This window comes from Drosophila nasuta, chromosome 2L (genome assembly GCF_023558535.2).
Source record: "Drosophila nasuta strain 15112-1781.00 chromosome 2L, ASM2355853v1, whole genome shotgun sequence".
NCBI classification, from domain to species: domain Eukaryota; kingdom Metazoa; phylum Arthropoda; class Insecta; order Diptera; family Drosophilidae; genus Drosophila; species Drosophila nasuta.
The window spans coordinates 28,319,844-28,338,454 of NC_083455.1; the positions used below are offsets into that span (position 1 = coordinate 28,319,844).

Sequence of the window (18,611 nt, forward strand, 5' to 3'; positions counted from 1 at the left end):
AAACACAGACTACAACTGCAACTACAACTACAACTACAAAATCGTGTGCAAACAAATTTCCAACTCGCATGCTCCAACTTATTTGATGCACTTCAATTCACTGCGAGAACCCAAACGAAAACAGAGAGTGTCTGAGTCTAAGCATCCCATAGAGTCTCTTGGTGTTGTTCCTTCCAACAACGACATTGATAAATGTTATTTTGCTAAACTTTTTTTTTTTTGCTTTACTTTGCTTTGCTTTGTGGAACAACAAATAAGCAAAATGGCCAGAAATGCTGATAGTATTCTTCTATAGTCCTTTCGTCGTGTTCCATTTGCTGTTGAGCAAATGAAGATTGGGAATTGCCTGCTTGCCTGCCTGCCTGCCTGGCTGTAACTGCTTCTCTTTATTCTCTAATTAAATTCCCCGAAACTGTGAATTATTAAAGAATTAATTAAAAGCTCGCAATGGCAGCAGCAGTAGCAGCAGGAAAGTTCTGCGAGAAAGTGTTAAGCACAAGCGGTTACCAAAATTTGTTGTTTGCCCCAAAAAGTTTGGTTCGCGTCCTGCGACACAAGTCAGAAGTCGCCACAAAAAGTGAAGTTTTCCCTCACTTGCTTCATACCGAAACTTTAAAACTTCTGCAGCAAAACGACCTGAGGCTGCTTCCAGTGTCAAGTAACAGCAGCTGTTGCACCATCCACTCTCTCCAGCTCTCAGTCTCTTCTTTTTTCTCTACTCTGTCATTGAAGCGCATCTGACCAATGCTTTGTAATTTGCCAAGTGACTTTGTTCAAGTCCAGCTCACATTCTTTTCGTTGCTGTCTGCTCGTTTAATCAATGAACAGTTGGCCAAATGCTAATGATATCGTTCAATGCTAAAAAGCAAGCCAGAGTCTCGCCCACGCTCAGCTCACATAGTTACGTTCGGAATTGTGCCGTGCAATGTGGCGTATGTGTGATATGTGTAATTTAGTGTTTGTCGGCGGAGCATGCGGAGCTAATTATAGCCAAAATGCGCTAATGATATTCAATTTCAACAAGCGAGTTCCCTATTCCGCATTTTGTCAAAATGTCAAGCACGCGGCCAACAAAGGGCTAACAACGAACAGCGAACAACCAAACAGAACAGAACAGAATAGAACAGAACAGGCAACAACAGACGTCAAACTGTCAAAACGCGCGTCAGCGAGACAAGAGACATTGCCACACACAGCAGGAGGGGCGGAGAAAACTACGGCAATTGAGACTGGAGCGATGAAGGAATAGAAATATAAAGACTGTCACAGGACAGGCAAAGAGACTTTAACTTCAGTGAGTTGCATCATGTGAACAGCTGCAGCTGCGTCGTGAAATGTGAAAAATTATAAAAAAAAGAAGCATAATGGAAATCAAGGGCGGTGACGAGGGGGCGGGGCTTGGGTTTGTGACAACGGGCCGAGGAAATCACTCAATTGGACGGCTAACTGACAGCTATACATTATCAAATATTTATGGACAGCTAGCGGTGGTAGCTGAAGGCAGTTGACCGCCGCAATGCGGCCGCTAGACAGTCGAGGGTGGGCGTGGCTGGTTGGGGCTCATTGAAAACATTTGGCCCCGATGAGAGAAACATTGACACCAACGCCCCAAATGACATATGCAGCCAACAAATGGAAAAACTCCCGAAAAAAATAAGAAAGCACAGAAAAAATGTTCATAACAAAACATCTGCTTGTAACGACACGAGAGTTTATAAAGACCAGGAGTGGGAGGAAGAGAGAGCGAGAGAGAGAAAGCACACACACACATGACTAGCTATAAACAGGACGCCAGGAGGCGCTGCTGCGTCACACACACACACAGAAAGCAGAGGCTCATTTATAATTCAGCAAAGTAAAACATTGAAATAATGAAATTACACCTAAAGAATTTGACGGCAATGGCGTCGCCTGGAAATATGAGCGCCGAATAAATAAAAATTTAATGAAAACACGTATACGCAACATGGGTTGCCGTCGACGTTGTTGTTGTTGTCGTTGCCATTGCTATCAGCACATCCCAAATCGCAATTGCCATCGGCGACACTGTCGCCGTCGCCGCATCGTGCTTTGCATGCGTGAGGCATTTTGACAAAATTTTTGTTAGCCTCGCCATTGAAAACGCAAATAATTGAATTTCTGTCAGCAAAATTAAATTACGCGACGTTTTTCGCAACTGCACTGCACCCGCCTCTTTTATAACGCCCTCTGTCGGCGAATAGCGGCCTTTGTTTGGACGCCAAGCGGACCCATAATGCATTTTAAATGTGCATAATTAAAATAAATGCAACAAATGATTTAAATTTATTAAAATGTTTGCAAAAAACCACACACACACACACACACACTTTTGCACTCACACTCAGACACAGAGACAGACAAAAACCAACAATGGCCAGTAAATAAGGGAGGGAGAGCGGACAGATAAATACAATAAAAGTTAATGACAATGCATAAAAGTTCATTACTCGCTGCAACATACGCGAATAGCCGAACAATCGGACAAAAGATGTGACAGCTGGGAATGCAGATGTCGTTCTCAATTGCAGAAGACAGCTCTTAGATAGCACTGAATATATATTGTATGGATCGAAAGAGTAAATTTGTATGTTATATAGAGTTGTGAATCATTTAAAAAGCGACGAAATGGCAGCAATCAAAGTCATATCGATGCGAGTTACATAAAAACTGACCACTAATTAACCTAATTTCTAGACTGAATACAAAAAATAGGTTGACTCACTAATGCATCGATGTTAGTGCGTGCCACATTCACACAAACACACACACACACACACACACTCGTAGTTAGATTGACACGCATGGGAAACCATGTGTGTGCAGATGGGACGATAAACCAGAGCAGGACATGCAGGACACCAACGCGGGTGAGGCAATCAAACACTGAAAAAACACCCACAGCAAATGGGGAAAACCAATGAGACCATTTATTTTTTATTATACCGCATTTTAGTGCTAGCGTTTTTGGGTAATTATTTATCAATATCGAATTATTTCAATATTAATTCAAACAAAAATTTCAATAATCCGTAATTATCGACGAATGTAGATCAAATAATCACATTTTAGCTGCAACAACAGCGAAACCAGCAACAACAATAGCAACAACAAAACAGCAAGAAAATTAATTATGAAAATACAAATAGAAATAATTTACCATGAAAATAACAAAATGTTTTCCCCATTCTCTGTATTTGATAGTGCGTGAGCGTATGTGATTGTTTCTATGTGTGTGTGTGTAGAGGGCGGTGTTAGTGTACGTGTAATTGAGGTTAAATGGGCACGACATCATTTCCAGACATTTGTTTCGTGTGTAATTAGAAAATTCACTAATGGCGCTGAAAAATACACAACATAAAAAGCAACAACAACTACGTTGTCAGCTTCGAGCGAAAGTTGAAAAGTTGAGCAAAAACTTGAGGCCTAATTTGACATTGTTGTCTCTGTTCTTGTCTTCTTCTTACAGTTCTGCGTCTGTTCTGTTATGCAATCGGAAGCTGCCGAGCATCTGTGCGTGTGTTTTACTCCAACTACAACTACAACTACAACTACAACTGGAACTGAAACTCGAATTGTAGTTGCAGCTGCATCTGAGGCAGGCCGCAGAGAATGCAAATAAATGCAACGAATACGAAACTCATATAAATTAGGAAAATCAACAATAACAACATTCATCTCACACACTCACATAAGCACACGTACACAAACACACACGCACACATATATGGCAGAGACCGAAATAAAATCACATAAAATGCAACGAATTCTGCTGCATGAATTAAACAAGAAGAGCAATAGCAACAACAATTGCCAGAAGAGATACATGAAATATTCAAACTAACTAAAAGCAAGGCAATTCATAAGAAAATTCTCCAAAATCCAAGCACAACTCAAGTGTGCTCTTGGGCATGACGCTAATGGAGCATCGCTTGGCTTCAGGTTCACCATCACCATCACCATCAGCATCAACATCAGCCTCAGCTTCAGCTCCACTCTCTCCACTGGCTTCTTCTTTGGCTTCCTTGGCGCACGGCAAAATGTTTGCCCGACTGTGGCCTTGGCTGAGGAATGAGGCGTGGTCGAGGCTGCATAAATCCAAGTAAGTTCCATTTCTTTCATTCTTACCAAAAAAGAAAAATCTAATTAATTTTAATAAACACACACACACAGCTTCTACTCTTGGTTTTTGTGTTTTATGCTGCTTTCTAACTATGGAAAGTTTCTCGATAAATTCCCCACACAAATGCATTGTGGTCAAATGCAAAAGTTTAACAAATACTGAAAAGAGTTCATATTATATAAAAAAAAAAACAAGTAAGAAAGCTACAGTCGAGTGTGATCGACTGTGAAATACCCGCATTGAGAATAAAAGTAAAACAGTGCGGTATTAATTTTAAAATACACCATATTAATATACCGCAAAAGTATTTGGTTTATTGACATAGCATTTGAGTGCAAAATACAATAGAATTTCTTAAATAACTTCTACAACTTTTAAATAATCGCAAGCAAATTTTCAAGAATCCTTAATTGCAATGTTATACTACCCTTCTACTCTATAGATAACTGATATAATAATTTAAATGTCATCTGCTATTGCTATTTACAATATAAACCGTCTAGCTAACCCTTGAATAATTACTGGTCTGACTAACTGGATAACAGGCAAAGCCACTTGAAATTGTATTCTGTAGTCATGTAGTCATATAAATACATGTAGATGGAAAAACTCGACTTGATTTGGGTTGATTTGGTTGACAAACTGATTGGTGCTTTGATTTGACCTTTCCCCCAAATGGTTAATGACATAAACTGATAATTTTGCTAGGCCAAAAATGCTCTAATTATGCGCACTTTTGTTGCATATGAGACCCATTTATTGGACCCAAGTAACTGTCAAAAGTGTCCTAAATGAAAAGCCATAAATGTGCGCACCCGAAAAATCAATGCCAGAGTCAGTCAGAGTCTGAGTAGAGTCTGAAGCAAAGTCACCAGCTGTGGCTGCAGCCCTGCCCCTTTTTTTTGGGCCCGTACATGACCAGCATCAATAAGTTTGAAGGCGTTCAAACTTTGGGATAAACAGCTGCTGCTGCTGTGAAAATGAGCAAGAAAATTTATTTACACATACACACGCGTATAGCAAGAGCCAACTGGCAACAGAGCTGCAAAGAGCATTTTAAGTTGGCGAGCGAAAGACAGAGAGAAAGTGAGAGAGAGACAAAGAGAGAGAAAGAAGCGAAGGTCGTCTGGACCAGTCGATAATCACTGCCAGGGAGAAAGATGCGATGCGAAATCGAAATGGACTCAACAGTGCAAATTTGAGGTTAATGCACAAATAAATCTGCCACAAATTGAAAGACATCAAAACTGGCTGGGCACGTACTTCGGGCAAACCACTTTGAGCCACCTTCAACCAGAGTTACGAGCACAACCACCAAAAAAATGAGTGGGGAAAAAGCAGCAACAACTGATAATTATTAACGCTCAACTGCGTCTCAATCAACAACATTTTATCTGGGCACACTCAGGCATCGCTTAAACTGCGAGACAGAGCGAGATAGAGAGAGAGAGAGTGGGTTCCACTCTCCGCTAAGTTGGCAGCTCGCTGTTGTCAGTTGGCAGTACGAGACAGGCGACAGAGAGAAAAAGAGACAGAGAGGAAACCGCTAGCTGATATCGTGTGCCTGCTAACTTCCGATTTCCGTTGCGCACTGTGATTGAGCGCCGCTTTATTTCCTGTCAAAACGGCAACTCTAAGATAGGCGCCACCGAGGACTCTTCTTGCTTTCCGTTTGCTGGGCCATGATAAACTTATTATGTATAGTCTTCCACTTTTTACGCAACACGCAAGGGGCTGTCAATGTGGTGGCTTGTTAGCCAAAGCGTGACTGCCTATTTCTAGTCGACTCGATTCAAGTTGAGTCGAGTCGAGTCGAGTCGAGTCGGTTAAAGTTTTGGGTGTCACAGCCTTGAATGGGAAAGGGAAGAACCAGAAAGGTAAAGGGAAAAGGCGACATTGCCTGGTAGCTGGTAGTCGATGCCTGTCGGCATCAATGTCAGTGATTTATCACAAGGCAATCCACATAAATAAACACCGGCCTGACACTCGGAGGCGGCGGTCTTGGGACTTGGGAATTCGGGATTTGCTGTTACGTTTTTTGACAGTGCGTTGCTTCGATTTGCTTTACGCATCAATGGATTTAGCCCTGGCCATGCTCCAGCTTCAGATTCACTTCGAACACCCGAGCAGCCGAGCAGCGCTCCCTTCTTGCGTTTCCTTTTCATTTGACGCTTTGTGCACTTGACTTTGGCGTTGTTGCTTCGATTTGCTGCCTCTAACGACCCTCATTGTTTGACACTTGGCGTTGATTTTTGAAATAGCAGCCAGCACCAAGACGAGGACCGGCTTCAGCTCTTCTTATCTTATCGCAAGGATAATGGCAGACTCGCGTTGTTGTGACTGATGCTGGTTTTTGGCTTGCGACATTATTTTCACTTTATTGAAAACTTGTAGCCGAAATTGATTTTCTGCGTCTCCTGACGGGAGCATTCCAAGCACAGGGATTTGACATTTTCGCTGTTACCCGCTCTTGTTCTCGCCCCCTTCCCTCTCTCTTACCACCCTCCCTCATCATCTGTATTTCCCGCATCCCAAAATACCAGTCAGTCTCCCCCTGTATGTGTGTGTGTGTGTGTGGGTTTGTATGTCTGCGTGCTGCTGGGTTTTGCCTCCTTTTTGCTCGTTTTGTTTTCTACCAAATTTATTTCGCATTTAGTTGAATACTTTTTGGCATTTGGCTTGAAAATTTCGCATACATTTATTTTAAAGACTGTAATTTCATTTTATTCTCATGCTAATGTCCTGGGTTGGCTCTTTTGTTAGCACTCTCTTCCCTCCCCTACACCTGCGGCACTTTCTCTATATCTCTCTCAGACTCAGACTTTGAGAATCGGAGAGAGTTTTGCCGGGGGAGGGGTGAGAGTGACTTGCACTTGTCGAAACGGATTTTGGGGTCCTGACTTCATTCGTTGGTTGGTGTTATTAAGTATTCATTTGTGCACATTCCGCTCGTAATGTGTTTTCGAAATGAAGTGAAAATGCAATTTTTTTACACAAATGCCCAACGAAATCAATTGAATCACTTAGTCGAGCAGCAACCAACCGCCGTTGTCATTCCCATTGTCACTGTCTTGCACAAAATTCAAGCATATACAATCACAATCCCACAAATTGTTGTCGACAATTGTCCGATTTCTACCCATTTACAATTTCCATTTTCATTTTCATTTGCAATTGAAACCCGATCGAAACATAAACAACACCATTTCGATTCCATTGCCAGGCATTGTGTACGAGGGAAAAAAAGAAAAAAAATACAGTTTCGTGCAATTCAGAAGCTGAATATCAATAAATTAATACATGAATGTACTCATATATTCGCATATTCGCATATCTGGCAACAAACTGAAAGAGATGTCGCAGGCTCCATGCTAGAGCTCCATGGCCTTTGTCGACTGTTATCTCTTTTAGAATATTTTATATAAATTGTGTTATTCGGTCGCCGTTGTCAGCTGGACCATGAGAAGAACAATGAAAGCAATCAGTGCTTAAAAATCAAATTCAATTTGCGCATATTCAGCATATTCCGGCATTCGTACTCGTAACTCAAATTCATGTTGTTGCTGTTGCTGGTTCTGTTGCTGTTGCTGTTTTCGTTGTCGCTCCTTCTTTTATTTTCATAAATTTTTTTTCCAAAATTTATAACAAAAATTCTTCAAAAAATGCGAAATACTATGAATGTAACCAAGGACAGACAACAAGCGAGCGGTAGTAAGCGAGAAAGAAAGGTTAACGTGGTTGGGAGAGCGCACTGGCAAATCATAAATATTCCTGAATCAACAGAATATGATGAAAATCCATAAATCATTGTGTGGGCGGTGTTGGGTGTTGTTACGTTCGTGAGAAGCTTTTGCAAGGATTTCGAATGCAAATCAACTGTGCCAAAACTTTACTACTACCAAGTGCGCAGCAGCCGTCTCCGTCCCGTCTCCATCTCATTCCCCTTGCCCTTCCTCAATCGTCGCATCCTCCGCAGCTCCTTCAACAATTCCACCGCCATCGCTGTCACTCGGGCCGAGCAAACAAATAATGAAGACGAATGCAAACAGCAGACAGCAAAACACCAAGCAAATAGCAGTCGAGTTGCCGAAGTGAGCGCGCAATGAGGACGCGAGTAGATGGATGGATGGTAGATGGTAGAGTGAGCAAGTGGAGGAGTGGGTACAAAGTGTACAAATTTAAGTAAACAATGGACCGAAACCGAGCAGCGAGCTGAGCCGCCAAGAGCTGCAGAAGGACGCTAAACTCCCAGGGAAAACAATGAATATTCACGAGAAGAAGAAAAAACCTTTTGTATTGTTTAATGCGATAATTTAATTCGCAAGCAATTCGGCTATTCTCATAACGCTTTTTGGCATTTCTTCCACATACTTCCATCTGCAATTACATCCCCATTTTAAATGCTTAACAGATTCTCTCCAGTCTGATGATTCAGTTTCTGTTTAACTCAAATGCTACCCGAGCTGCTGGAGGGTTGATAAGTTGAGAATCGCGAATCGTGAACGCTGCTGCAATGGAATTTAATTGTGTGCTACAATTGGGATTCGCATTGGAAATTGGAGTCGGATTCAGACTCTGGTAGTTGGCGTTGCTGGCAAACTTATCAAGCGTAAAATTAAACAATTGCAGTCGACAGCTAATGTGAAAATGTAGTTGAAATCAGTGCCAAGTCAAGAGAGAGCCAGCGTAGAGCTGTTGGCAATGGGCAACGAAATGTGCTTTGAAGCCTCCCTCCTCAATGCTGACCTTTTCTGTTGGTCAGGTTAACTAAATTTTTGGCCGTTGTTCTGCCATTTGTTGCGGCATTAACACGTGGCTTACACTCGACTGCAGCGCCGTCGGGGAGAATACACACACACACACAGTATACAGCACACAAATTTAAGATACATTAAAGCACGTCTGGCGGTGAATTGCATCAGGAATTGTGAGCACGTAGCGGAAAAGAAATAAAATAAAGCAAATTTACGCAGCTCCACACAGCTGTCGGCCACTCCGCAGACTGCGGCACGGTTCGGCGTTTGCCTCGATCTGGTGTGAACAGGCGCAATTGGCCACCCGGCACACAATTTAGAGGCAGAGCATGGACAGAGCCCGACAGAGCAGAGGAGGAGCTCTGCTTTGTGTTTTGTATGTGGTTGTAGCGCGAACTTGTCGCCATAAAACTTGAAATTGAAAAACTTTTACTTTAAATTCGAAATATGTACAGTATGTGTGTGTGTGTGTGTGCATGGGTGTGAGCCCTGCTCAATTGAGACAAAGGCAAACAAAAGAAGGCAGCAGCAAAAGCAAAAGCAAAAGCGACAGCAAAGGCAAACTCTACTGAATAGCCAAGGCCAAAGTGAAGTCGAAACACTTTCGCCTGATTACAAACGCGCAAATGATGCGTGCCTAATGCGAATCGGGGCCAATTCGAAGGGGAGTCGTCTCCCCTCATTCCCTCATTCCGTCTGTCGCTCTTTCGCATCGCACTAACCGCAGCCAAGGCAACCAAATTGACTTTGCACCAAGGCTTCAGCATGCTTCCATATGTTTGAGCCCGTCGCCTAAAAGTAGGCAACATGACAGCGCAATGACAGGCACAAGCTGCTCGCAGCAATTTTTTAATAAAAAACACAAGTGGCGACTTACCACGTCAGCATCGACCTCTTCGACTGTCACATACCCTGTAAACAGCACATTCGAAGCAATTGCAAACTGCCAGAGAGAGAGAGAGAGAGAGAGAGAGTGTATTTCCCCAGGTCGGTTATGTTTCCCCATTTGTGTGAATGTTATATATGTGGCATGCATGGAAAAATATCAGGAAAATGTTGCGTCAGGCAAACGTTGAACATATGGCAGACAGACAGACTGAAACAGAATGACAGAAAGAATAAGAGATAGAGAGGAAGAGGGAGAGAGTACGACACTAAGACGCACACTAAGCCCTGGAGTGAGGCAGGATCTGAGAACGTCGACAGCCTCGGAGGATGTGGCATAGAGAAAGAGAAAGAGACAGAGACAGAGCGAGAGCCAGAGAGTGGCGGGCATCATATTAAACGCGCCAGAGATAAACACAGACAGTACTAAATTAATTCTGCTCAATTTGCATTAAAATATATGTAAATGTGTGTGTGTGTGTGTGGCAGTTCACATACACAAACTACTCCGACTGTTTGTAGAGAAAAATGTATCTGTATCTGTGTCTGTTATATGTATTTCTGTGTGTGTGTTTTAGTTACATTTCCGTGGGTGTATTTTTGCTTCTGCTCTCTTCAATTTATGTGTCTGCGTGCGTCTGTGTTAGTTTATTTAATTTAAAAGCCTTGGGCCCTGGCCTCAGCAAAAAGAGGGACAAAACGACTAAATTGAGGTCCAAGATGAGCCCGTCCTCTCTTTCTTTATTTTCTGCCCTGGCCGGACCAGAGAACAGGTGTTGCAAAACTTGAGCACAGCTGCATAATAATATTACAATATCTGTGAATCTTTTGGTTTGGCTCTTGGCCTGAATATTCTGCGAGAAATATGGCATAAATGTTAAACGCAAACACATTTCCTCCTTGGCCAACAATATTAAAAGCCACACGCAAATGAAAACAAATACAAGAGAGAAGGTTATTCAAAAATTTGAGTACATAACATACATATAAGAATATGCGAGTATCTAATACAATGTACCACAAATATCAACAAATTTCGGCACACTTTATGAAACGAGGGAGAGAGAGGAGGGAGTGAGAGAGTCGGAAGCTGAATTTGTGGCCTCAGTGGATTTGCTTACTCGTTTTACACCATCCTCGCAGCCAAGACGTTATTGTCTTTTACATCATCGCTTTACTTAGCATAAGTACACGCAAAAACCAACAACGAGCAACAACAAATTGCCGCCATCGTCGTCATCTACGTCTTCCCTTCCTCTTCTCCCTCCCCTTCCTACAACGATGGCAAATGTTGTTTCGGGTATTTCATGCGCCGCATGAGTCTGACACCGCCGGCAGCTTCAGTTTTTGGGCAACGGCAACCAGCTGAACGCCTTTCGCCATTGTTAACATTTATTTTTATTTTATGCACTCACCGCCCACGTACCGCCTTCACCTCCAACTCCATCCCCTACTCCATCTCCACTGGGCGCCTTGAGCTCCAAATAAGTATGCACAGCACGGGGCAGGGCCTTGGTCTCTTACAATATCCACTACCCACGGGCAAACGGGCCACGAGCCACGAACCACGACCCACAGATCCAGTACAGAGAATCTTTGGCTGCTGGTTAATATTATTGACTGCTTTGTGCGCTTCTCTCCGCGGTGATTGGGGCGGTTGTGGTGTGCGTGCGCGTGCCAAAGCCAATATTTAGCTAATGGTCTTCATATTTTAAATATTGGCGCGCTGCGTGCCACAAAGAAAGAGAAGTAAAGAGAGTTGGGTGAGTGGTAGTGGATTTGCCTCATCACTTTTACGTGCGGAAACATCGAAGAGGGGAAAAACAAGGGGAGAAAGCAGACAGCGAGTTGAACGTGTGAATCGATGCGATGCGATGCGATGCTCTGTGCACAGTCAAAACAAATGTTTCATGCTTCGCATGTGGCTGCGACTGCGACTATGATTGTGTTGGTGTGCGTGTGAAATATTTAAATTAAACTACACACACATACTCGCACACTCAGTTGTAGTAAATGCAATTTCATTTGCGGCCATAAATTGAAAGAGCATATAAAAAGCACTGGCCCCGTTTCTTTTATTCCTGCCAAGGGTTATTGCTATTTATTTGCAAATGTCACGAGTCCAACCACAGCCACACACTACTCGAAAAGGATTCCGAATTGGAATTGGAGTTAGAGTGGGAGGAGTTCGAGGTGTGGCGGGCTGAGATAAAAGCGTATATTTGAACATTGGAGCGAAGTAGTTGCCACACTTAAGCCTCATCAATGATTAAATGCGGCAGACAGCGAACTTTGCTCGTAGTTTAATTGAAAAGCCAATGCAAGTTCGGCCCAGACTTAGTCAAGGATTACGACCTAAACTGAAATCAGCTGTCACCAATTGTGCAGCTGTGTGTGCGTGACAGAATCTTTGTAGAGCAAACATCAATAAAACGCAACGTAAATAAACCATAAACCATTTTAAAGCCGCAACTAAATAAACGTGACACACATAAACAACAGAGAACAAGAGAGAGAGAGAGCGAGAGAGAGAGAGAGAGAGAGGCTATAAACATATGCAACTAACTGAAACAACAACCACTGTCAATTTCAACAGTTTCAAAAGGCAAAACGCAACTCTGCATATTTGGACCAAGTGAATAGAGTTAAAATTGTACACACACACACACACGCTCGCACACTCACACACTCGTACACACACTCACGTGCGAAAACAAAGATGAAAAGTAGCAAGCGACGGACGAGTGAAGTTATATTGATGTCAAACATGCGCAAAAAATGGCAATGGCAAGTAAAAAACAAAAAGCAAAACAAAGAAAAACCAAAACCAAAATAAAAGCAAAATAAACAAAAGCAGAACCAAGCGAGCGACGCTTTTGTTACCCAAGTGAACACAAAAGCCGCACACCAAATAACTGGAACACAGCAATAGCAACAGCAACTAGAAGGGGGAGAGGAAGAGGAAGAGGGAGCAGAGGAAGGGCATGTTGTAGATGGATGACTCTCCTGCTGCTGCTGCCAACCAAGCTCTGTGGCAAGCGAGGCCGAAGCAATGCAAACGATTTTCAAAGTGGGCGTATACGTAATCTGCCATGAACCAAATATGTGAAACGACGACACAATGGGTGGAGATGCCTTTTAGCCTCCTTTCTGCTTTTTTTTTTTTGTATTTTGTATTTCGGGTAGAGTGCAAAATTGAGGACACATACGCGGCGAACAATTTGTGCTCACTTTCGACAAAAAAATATATGCAAAATAAAAGAACAACAAAAATGTTGCGGGCTAAATGATTTGCCCATAGCCGATAGATGGCGCTAAGTGTGCGCCTGCAGCTATGCAATGCTTTTTTACTCTTTTTTTTTTTTGTTGCTTTCGCTTAGCACGCTTAATTGCTCAGCCCGTCAAGTTACACACACACACTCACAAACATACGTGGTTGTGCATACATTTTAATTTGTTTACTTTTTGGCATTGTTGTGCCTGGCACCGGTTAGACGCCTACCAACTGAAGTCGAGCGCTGCCTAAAACTAAATACACTTTTACGTGACTTGGCGACATCAACATATGATTTGATGGCAGCCGCCGCCACGTGCTCATTAATGCCCCCGCAGGGGAGCAGGCACATATGCACTGCCTACAGTTGTATGTGTGTGCGTGTGTGTGAGTTGTTCTTGGTCTGATTCTTGTTCTTATTGCAATTGAAGTCAAAACCGCTGCCATTATTTGTGTAAAATGTGTGCGCTGTTCCAGGAATTGTCAGCGTGCAAACTGAACTTGTCCCTGGGCTAATTTCCATGATACCGAGTCTATTAAACTTGGTCTGTGTGTGTCTGTGTATGTGTGTATGGCACAAAGCATTGCAGAGACGAGGATGTGCCCGCTGAAAGCTGAAAGCACTAAGCAAACCAAATTTCCTGCCTACATTGACACTGATTTCATTTCCATTTAATGCCAGGCAGAGGTAACTGAGGTGCCTGGCTGTCGTATTTCAATGGCAGAGCCGCTGTAGCCATAAAAGACACCAGCGAATGGCAACGGAATGGAACCGAACCGAAAGGAAAATGCAAGCAATGTGAGAGCGAATGCAAAACGCGGCATTTAACACTTTTGAAAGGAAGCGCACACAAAACCAACCCGCCCAGGTAGCCACCGCCCCCCTCCCGAAGCCACCATCTGTCTCCCCCTCCCGCTCTCTCTCTCACTTTCGTAGTAGAACGTCGACAGTCAAGCAGGCAACCATGCCACACTATGGCCCTATAAAATGCTTACAAAATGTTGTTTTATATGAGCCAAAGGCTCTGCGTGTGTCAGTGTGAGTGTGCGTGTGTATGCTGCGTGTGTGTGTGTGTGTGTGTGCTTACATGCTTGCATTTTACATGTGGCGCACGTGTGCAGCAAGCAGCAGCAACGCTTGGGGCAACAGAGGCAACGGGAAGCGGAGAAAAAAGCATAAATCGCTTCACATGCGCAAACAAACTGCCTGCCTCCTACCCCCTTCCCCCAGCATTGCAATCCCCACTGCCTGATGTTCGCTTCCTTTGTCTCTGTCTTTCACTTTTCTCTCTTTATGTGTGTGTGTGTGTGTCAGCACTCATTAGGATTAATTTTCCGGTTGCAGCATAAACTGAAGCTTACAGACAAGCGAGAGCGAGACATACACAGGGAATTGTGGACACGACAGCGGAGATGCCAAAGGGGCATCAGACAGAGGCAGAGACAGAGACAGAGGCTGGCAGCCAGTCGACTGCGCTTAAGTGTTGAGCGCGCCCGTTTGTCCGTCCGTCTGTCTGTTCGTCCGTCCGTCCGTCGTCAGCCTTCAAACGTAATAAAAAGCTGGGTATGTGAATCCCCTCTGCTGCCTCTGGGAACAAAGCGAGAAAGCAGTAGGCAGAGGGAAAGAGGCAAAAAAGAAATAGTTAAACTGCATAAAATTTAATCAAGAGCGTTGAATGTCAGCTGCCCTGGCCCTGGCTGCGACTTCAACTGCAGACGAGGAAGCCAAGCCGAAGCAAGGGAAGCTGCACACACACACACACACAATATACACCCACACACACACACACACTGTGTGTGTGGAGTGGGAACAAACCAGCACGTAAACGAGCAAAATGACATTTTATCATCAAAGGTGGAACAAGCGGCAGCAGCAGCAGCGGCACAAGCAATAAAATGAATGAGCAACCGAACGTACACACACACACACACACACTCTCGTACGGTTACGTGGAAGGAGAGCATTTTGTGTGCGCTGAAGGATAACCTACATTTTACTTTTCATTTTTAGTTTGCCTCTTTATGCACGTCTGCATTGCTCAGACTTTCAATGTGCTCCGCTCTCTCTCTCTCTCTCTCTCTTTCTGTCTGTACGTGTGTGCTGCATGTTTGTGTGTGTGTTACATTGCAATGACAAAGCAAAACTTTCCAATTAACTTTGATTAAAAAGTTTCCACTATCGCCATACAATGTAAACATGAGAAATTTGTTTGAATCCAACTCTCTCTCGGTCCGGTCAGGGCCAATCAGCCAATCCCGCCCAGCCCAGTCAGTGGGCGTGACGCTGCAACTGTAACTGTAGCCAACTCCATGTCCATGTTCGTGTCCGTGTCTGTTTCTGTGGTCTTGCCCAGGTGAGCTGCACATAAAATCAATTTGCAATAAAATCAGTAAGTTGTATTTGTTCAGCACAAACATTCAGACCGTGGCCAACAGCCCCTTCTCTCTCTCTCCCTCTCTCTCATGGAGTGTGGGAGGAACGGGCGTGGCTTTGCGGTGGGGAATGTTAACTCGTCATTTACTCGACAGTTCAATCGAAGCCATCGACTAGATAACGATCGCACTCACTGCAGATAACTTTAGTTTTAGGCAGTCTCTCATCTCATCTCATCTCATCATCATCGTGTTGTTCGTTACGTCAATAAATCAACAAACAAATGAAATGAGGGCATAAATGCATTACAAATACACTCGCAGTAGCGACTGCAAGTGTTGCAACTGCCACACAATGGCCGCAGGCAACCGCAGACCAACGTGCAACAGCAGCCAGTGGCAACAAGAGCCACAATGCAACCAATTGGCAACTTCATGTATCGGTGTATCTGTATCTGAAGCTGAAAAAGTAGCTGTATGTGCTTTACAATGAATAAATTTGCAATATTTGTTTTCATTTCATTCACTTAAAATGTTGTGTTACTTCCACAACGATGAGAGAGAGAAGGTTATAATCTGTGGGGCGGCATTTTATCCGCGATTGACTCAGCAGCAGCAACGAGAAAGTATTCAATCAATGAATGGACAGAGGTTATCATATCTCTCCAATACCAATACCAATTCCAATCTCAATCCGAATCTGAATCCGAATTCGTATTCCTATTCCTTTTTCTATTGCTATTCGTATTCGTTTTCCCTGCAGCTTTCAATATGCCACAAATGGCACATCCATTACAGCTGCAGCCACATTGCAATATACAAATTTGCAACAGCAATCCGCAATTTGCTTATAAGCAACGACAACAACAACAACAAGATCTACCAGCATTTGTGCCCTGCCCCCCTTCACACTTTGTTGCCGCCCCGTTTTCGGTGCACAAACAAATTGGGCAACTGTTTGTTTGTGTCCGTTTCGTCTGATTTAGCCCGCACATGACAAAAATTGCACAATAGCAAAAAATCTGTTAGTTGTCAATATGTGCACAGTTGGACAATTTTGCTACGTGCATCATTTGCAACGGGGATCGAAGGGGCAGGAGGAGGCGGAGTAGCAACTGTGGGCAAATGGAAACAACAGCTGGTGATGCCTGAAATGGGAATACCAACTGCACACATGCATTTCGATGTGTGTGTGAGTTGCCGCTGTAAGTGAGCGCTGTTCGTTTGCATTGCGAATCAATCGTTTTGAATGATTGATAGAAATGTTTGATATACATTTAGCAGCTGGCAGCTGGTGGCTGTTGGCTAGAAATTGGCAACTGTGTCAGCTTCTTCATTGCTCGTCGTGTCGCTTCCACAAAATCGATCGATCGCCACAGGCGAAATTGCAACACACAAAAATTCCACATACGCCCCGTGTTCGCAGCAGCAGCAAGCGCGCGTGACAAATTTTAACGCTCTGGCGCGCCATTCGAATTTGATGCCGTCGGCGGCAACGAATATAAAGCAAGGCAACCTAATAATTTGCAGCATTAAAAAACCATAAAAGCCGCATACGTTGACGTTGACTCTCTGCGCCAAGTAATGTCGACTTCTTTGAGACAGCAGCTGCTGCCTCTGCTTCTGTTTCTACTCCTGCATAACCGAAGGGTCTTAAAGCTGCTTAAAGCCAGAGAGCACATTAAAAGTTTAGGGATGGGCAAGGCAAGGCAAGGCATGGCAAGGGGCAGGGCAAGGCAATGAGGCAAGCTACAATGGGCAGTGGACAAAAATGGCTTTGCTTTCTTGTGGTTTCCTCTGGCCAGAGTAAGAGTTCAAAATCTTTGCTCAACTCTCTTTAAATGAGAAGGACCTCGACGCACTTTTACTTTTACTTTTATTTATGTTCCGTTCTCATACTTATACAAGTATATACTCGTACTTTTTCTGCCCTTTTCGGGTCTTAATAAATAATTTGCCAAGCACAAATTTATGCTTTAATAAACCGGCCTGCCAAAGTCTGTTGTCGGTTTACTTTTCGGTAACCCAACGAGAGAGAGAGAGACGGCTGAAGAGGGATGCGGGGCGGGGCGGGGGAAGGTGGTGAGCAAAAGCACTTTGCGACCGCACACCACCAAACGGAAATAATCAAGTTTGCACACCGCTGAAAGCCACACGAAACTCCAATGTCCAAATGCTCTTCAAAAAGTATTTTGCAGTTCTTTTTCAACTCATATTTCCCCCTTCCCCCTGTCCTATTCCTCTCTTCTCCCGAACTGTCTCTCACCCATCATTGCATGCTTAAAGTTGAACAAGAGTTAGTCATAACGAGTACTAACTTAACTTGGATACTTTCAGTTGCTCCAGTCTCCTTTTTTTTTATTTCGTTTTCATTTTCGTTTTCATTTTCTATTTCAATACTAATTTCTCAATAGAGATCCGTCGAAAATTTCAAATTAAATTTCCACAGAGATTGGCGTCGAGTGTGCCATATATGTATGTATATTCGGCAACGAAATCGAGTAGTTCACGTGGTTCGTTGGCAGTGGCATTAAATACTTTTGCTGACCAAATTCACAGCGAAAAGTGCGCTTAGTTTCGTGCTTCATTTCACATCTCCTGTTGCTAGTCTCTCATACAATATTTTAAACCTTTTCTCGTTGGATTTCCTCCTCTCTATGCAATAATTGTGGTGTGAATGCAACAACCACTTCACTCCGAGCTGTGTGTACGTTAAAACAATAAACAACGTGACTTATCACATTGCGTAACTTGTGATTTAATTGGATTTATACTCACGTACGTGTAGTGGGCTGACAGCCAGCCAGCCAGTTGTTGCCACACAACTTGCAACCCTGCTGACGGCCCTGACTCTATGGAAGTATTTGCGCTCATTTTTATTGCAATTCGATGCCCCTGACCCGCACGCCCCCAAAATGTTGTGTAACGCCCAGGAAGCTGCCATTTCGTAACGCATTCCAACACATAGCGATCGAATCGCATTCGCAATCGCAATCGCTGTTGGAGCCATCGATTGTGGTTGCACAAAGTTTTTAATTATGTTTGCGGTTAGCAATTGGATTTTCTTTACATGGACACGTGACATGCAGAAAAGTTATTCCCGCTTGATTATTTCATATTTATGAGTACACACAGAGACTCATCGCATACCCACGGATATTTGGATGTTTAAGTGTGGCTTTTG

General features: G+C 43.5%; 1 protein-coding gene across 2 annotated transcripts in view; it reads left to right on the top strand.

Moving 5' to 3' along the window:
- Nucleotides 1–3,490: 3,490 nt before the first annotated feature.
- Nucleotides 3,491–18,611, top strand: part of LOC132792722 (protein O-mannosyl-transferase TMTC2) — a 28,954-nt gene continuing 13,833 nt past the window's right edge. For both annotated transcript variants that reach the window (XM_060802177.1, XM_060802184.1), the window contains exon 1: nt 3,491–4,120. In XM_060802177.1, coding sequence (XP_060658160.1) covers nt 3,930–4,120 — 191 coding nt within the window. In that variant the 5' untranslated portion in view covers nt 3,491–3,929. The remainder of the gene's footprint in view (nt 4,121–18,611) is intronic.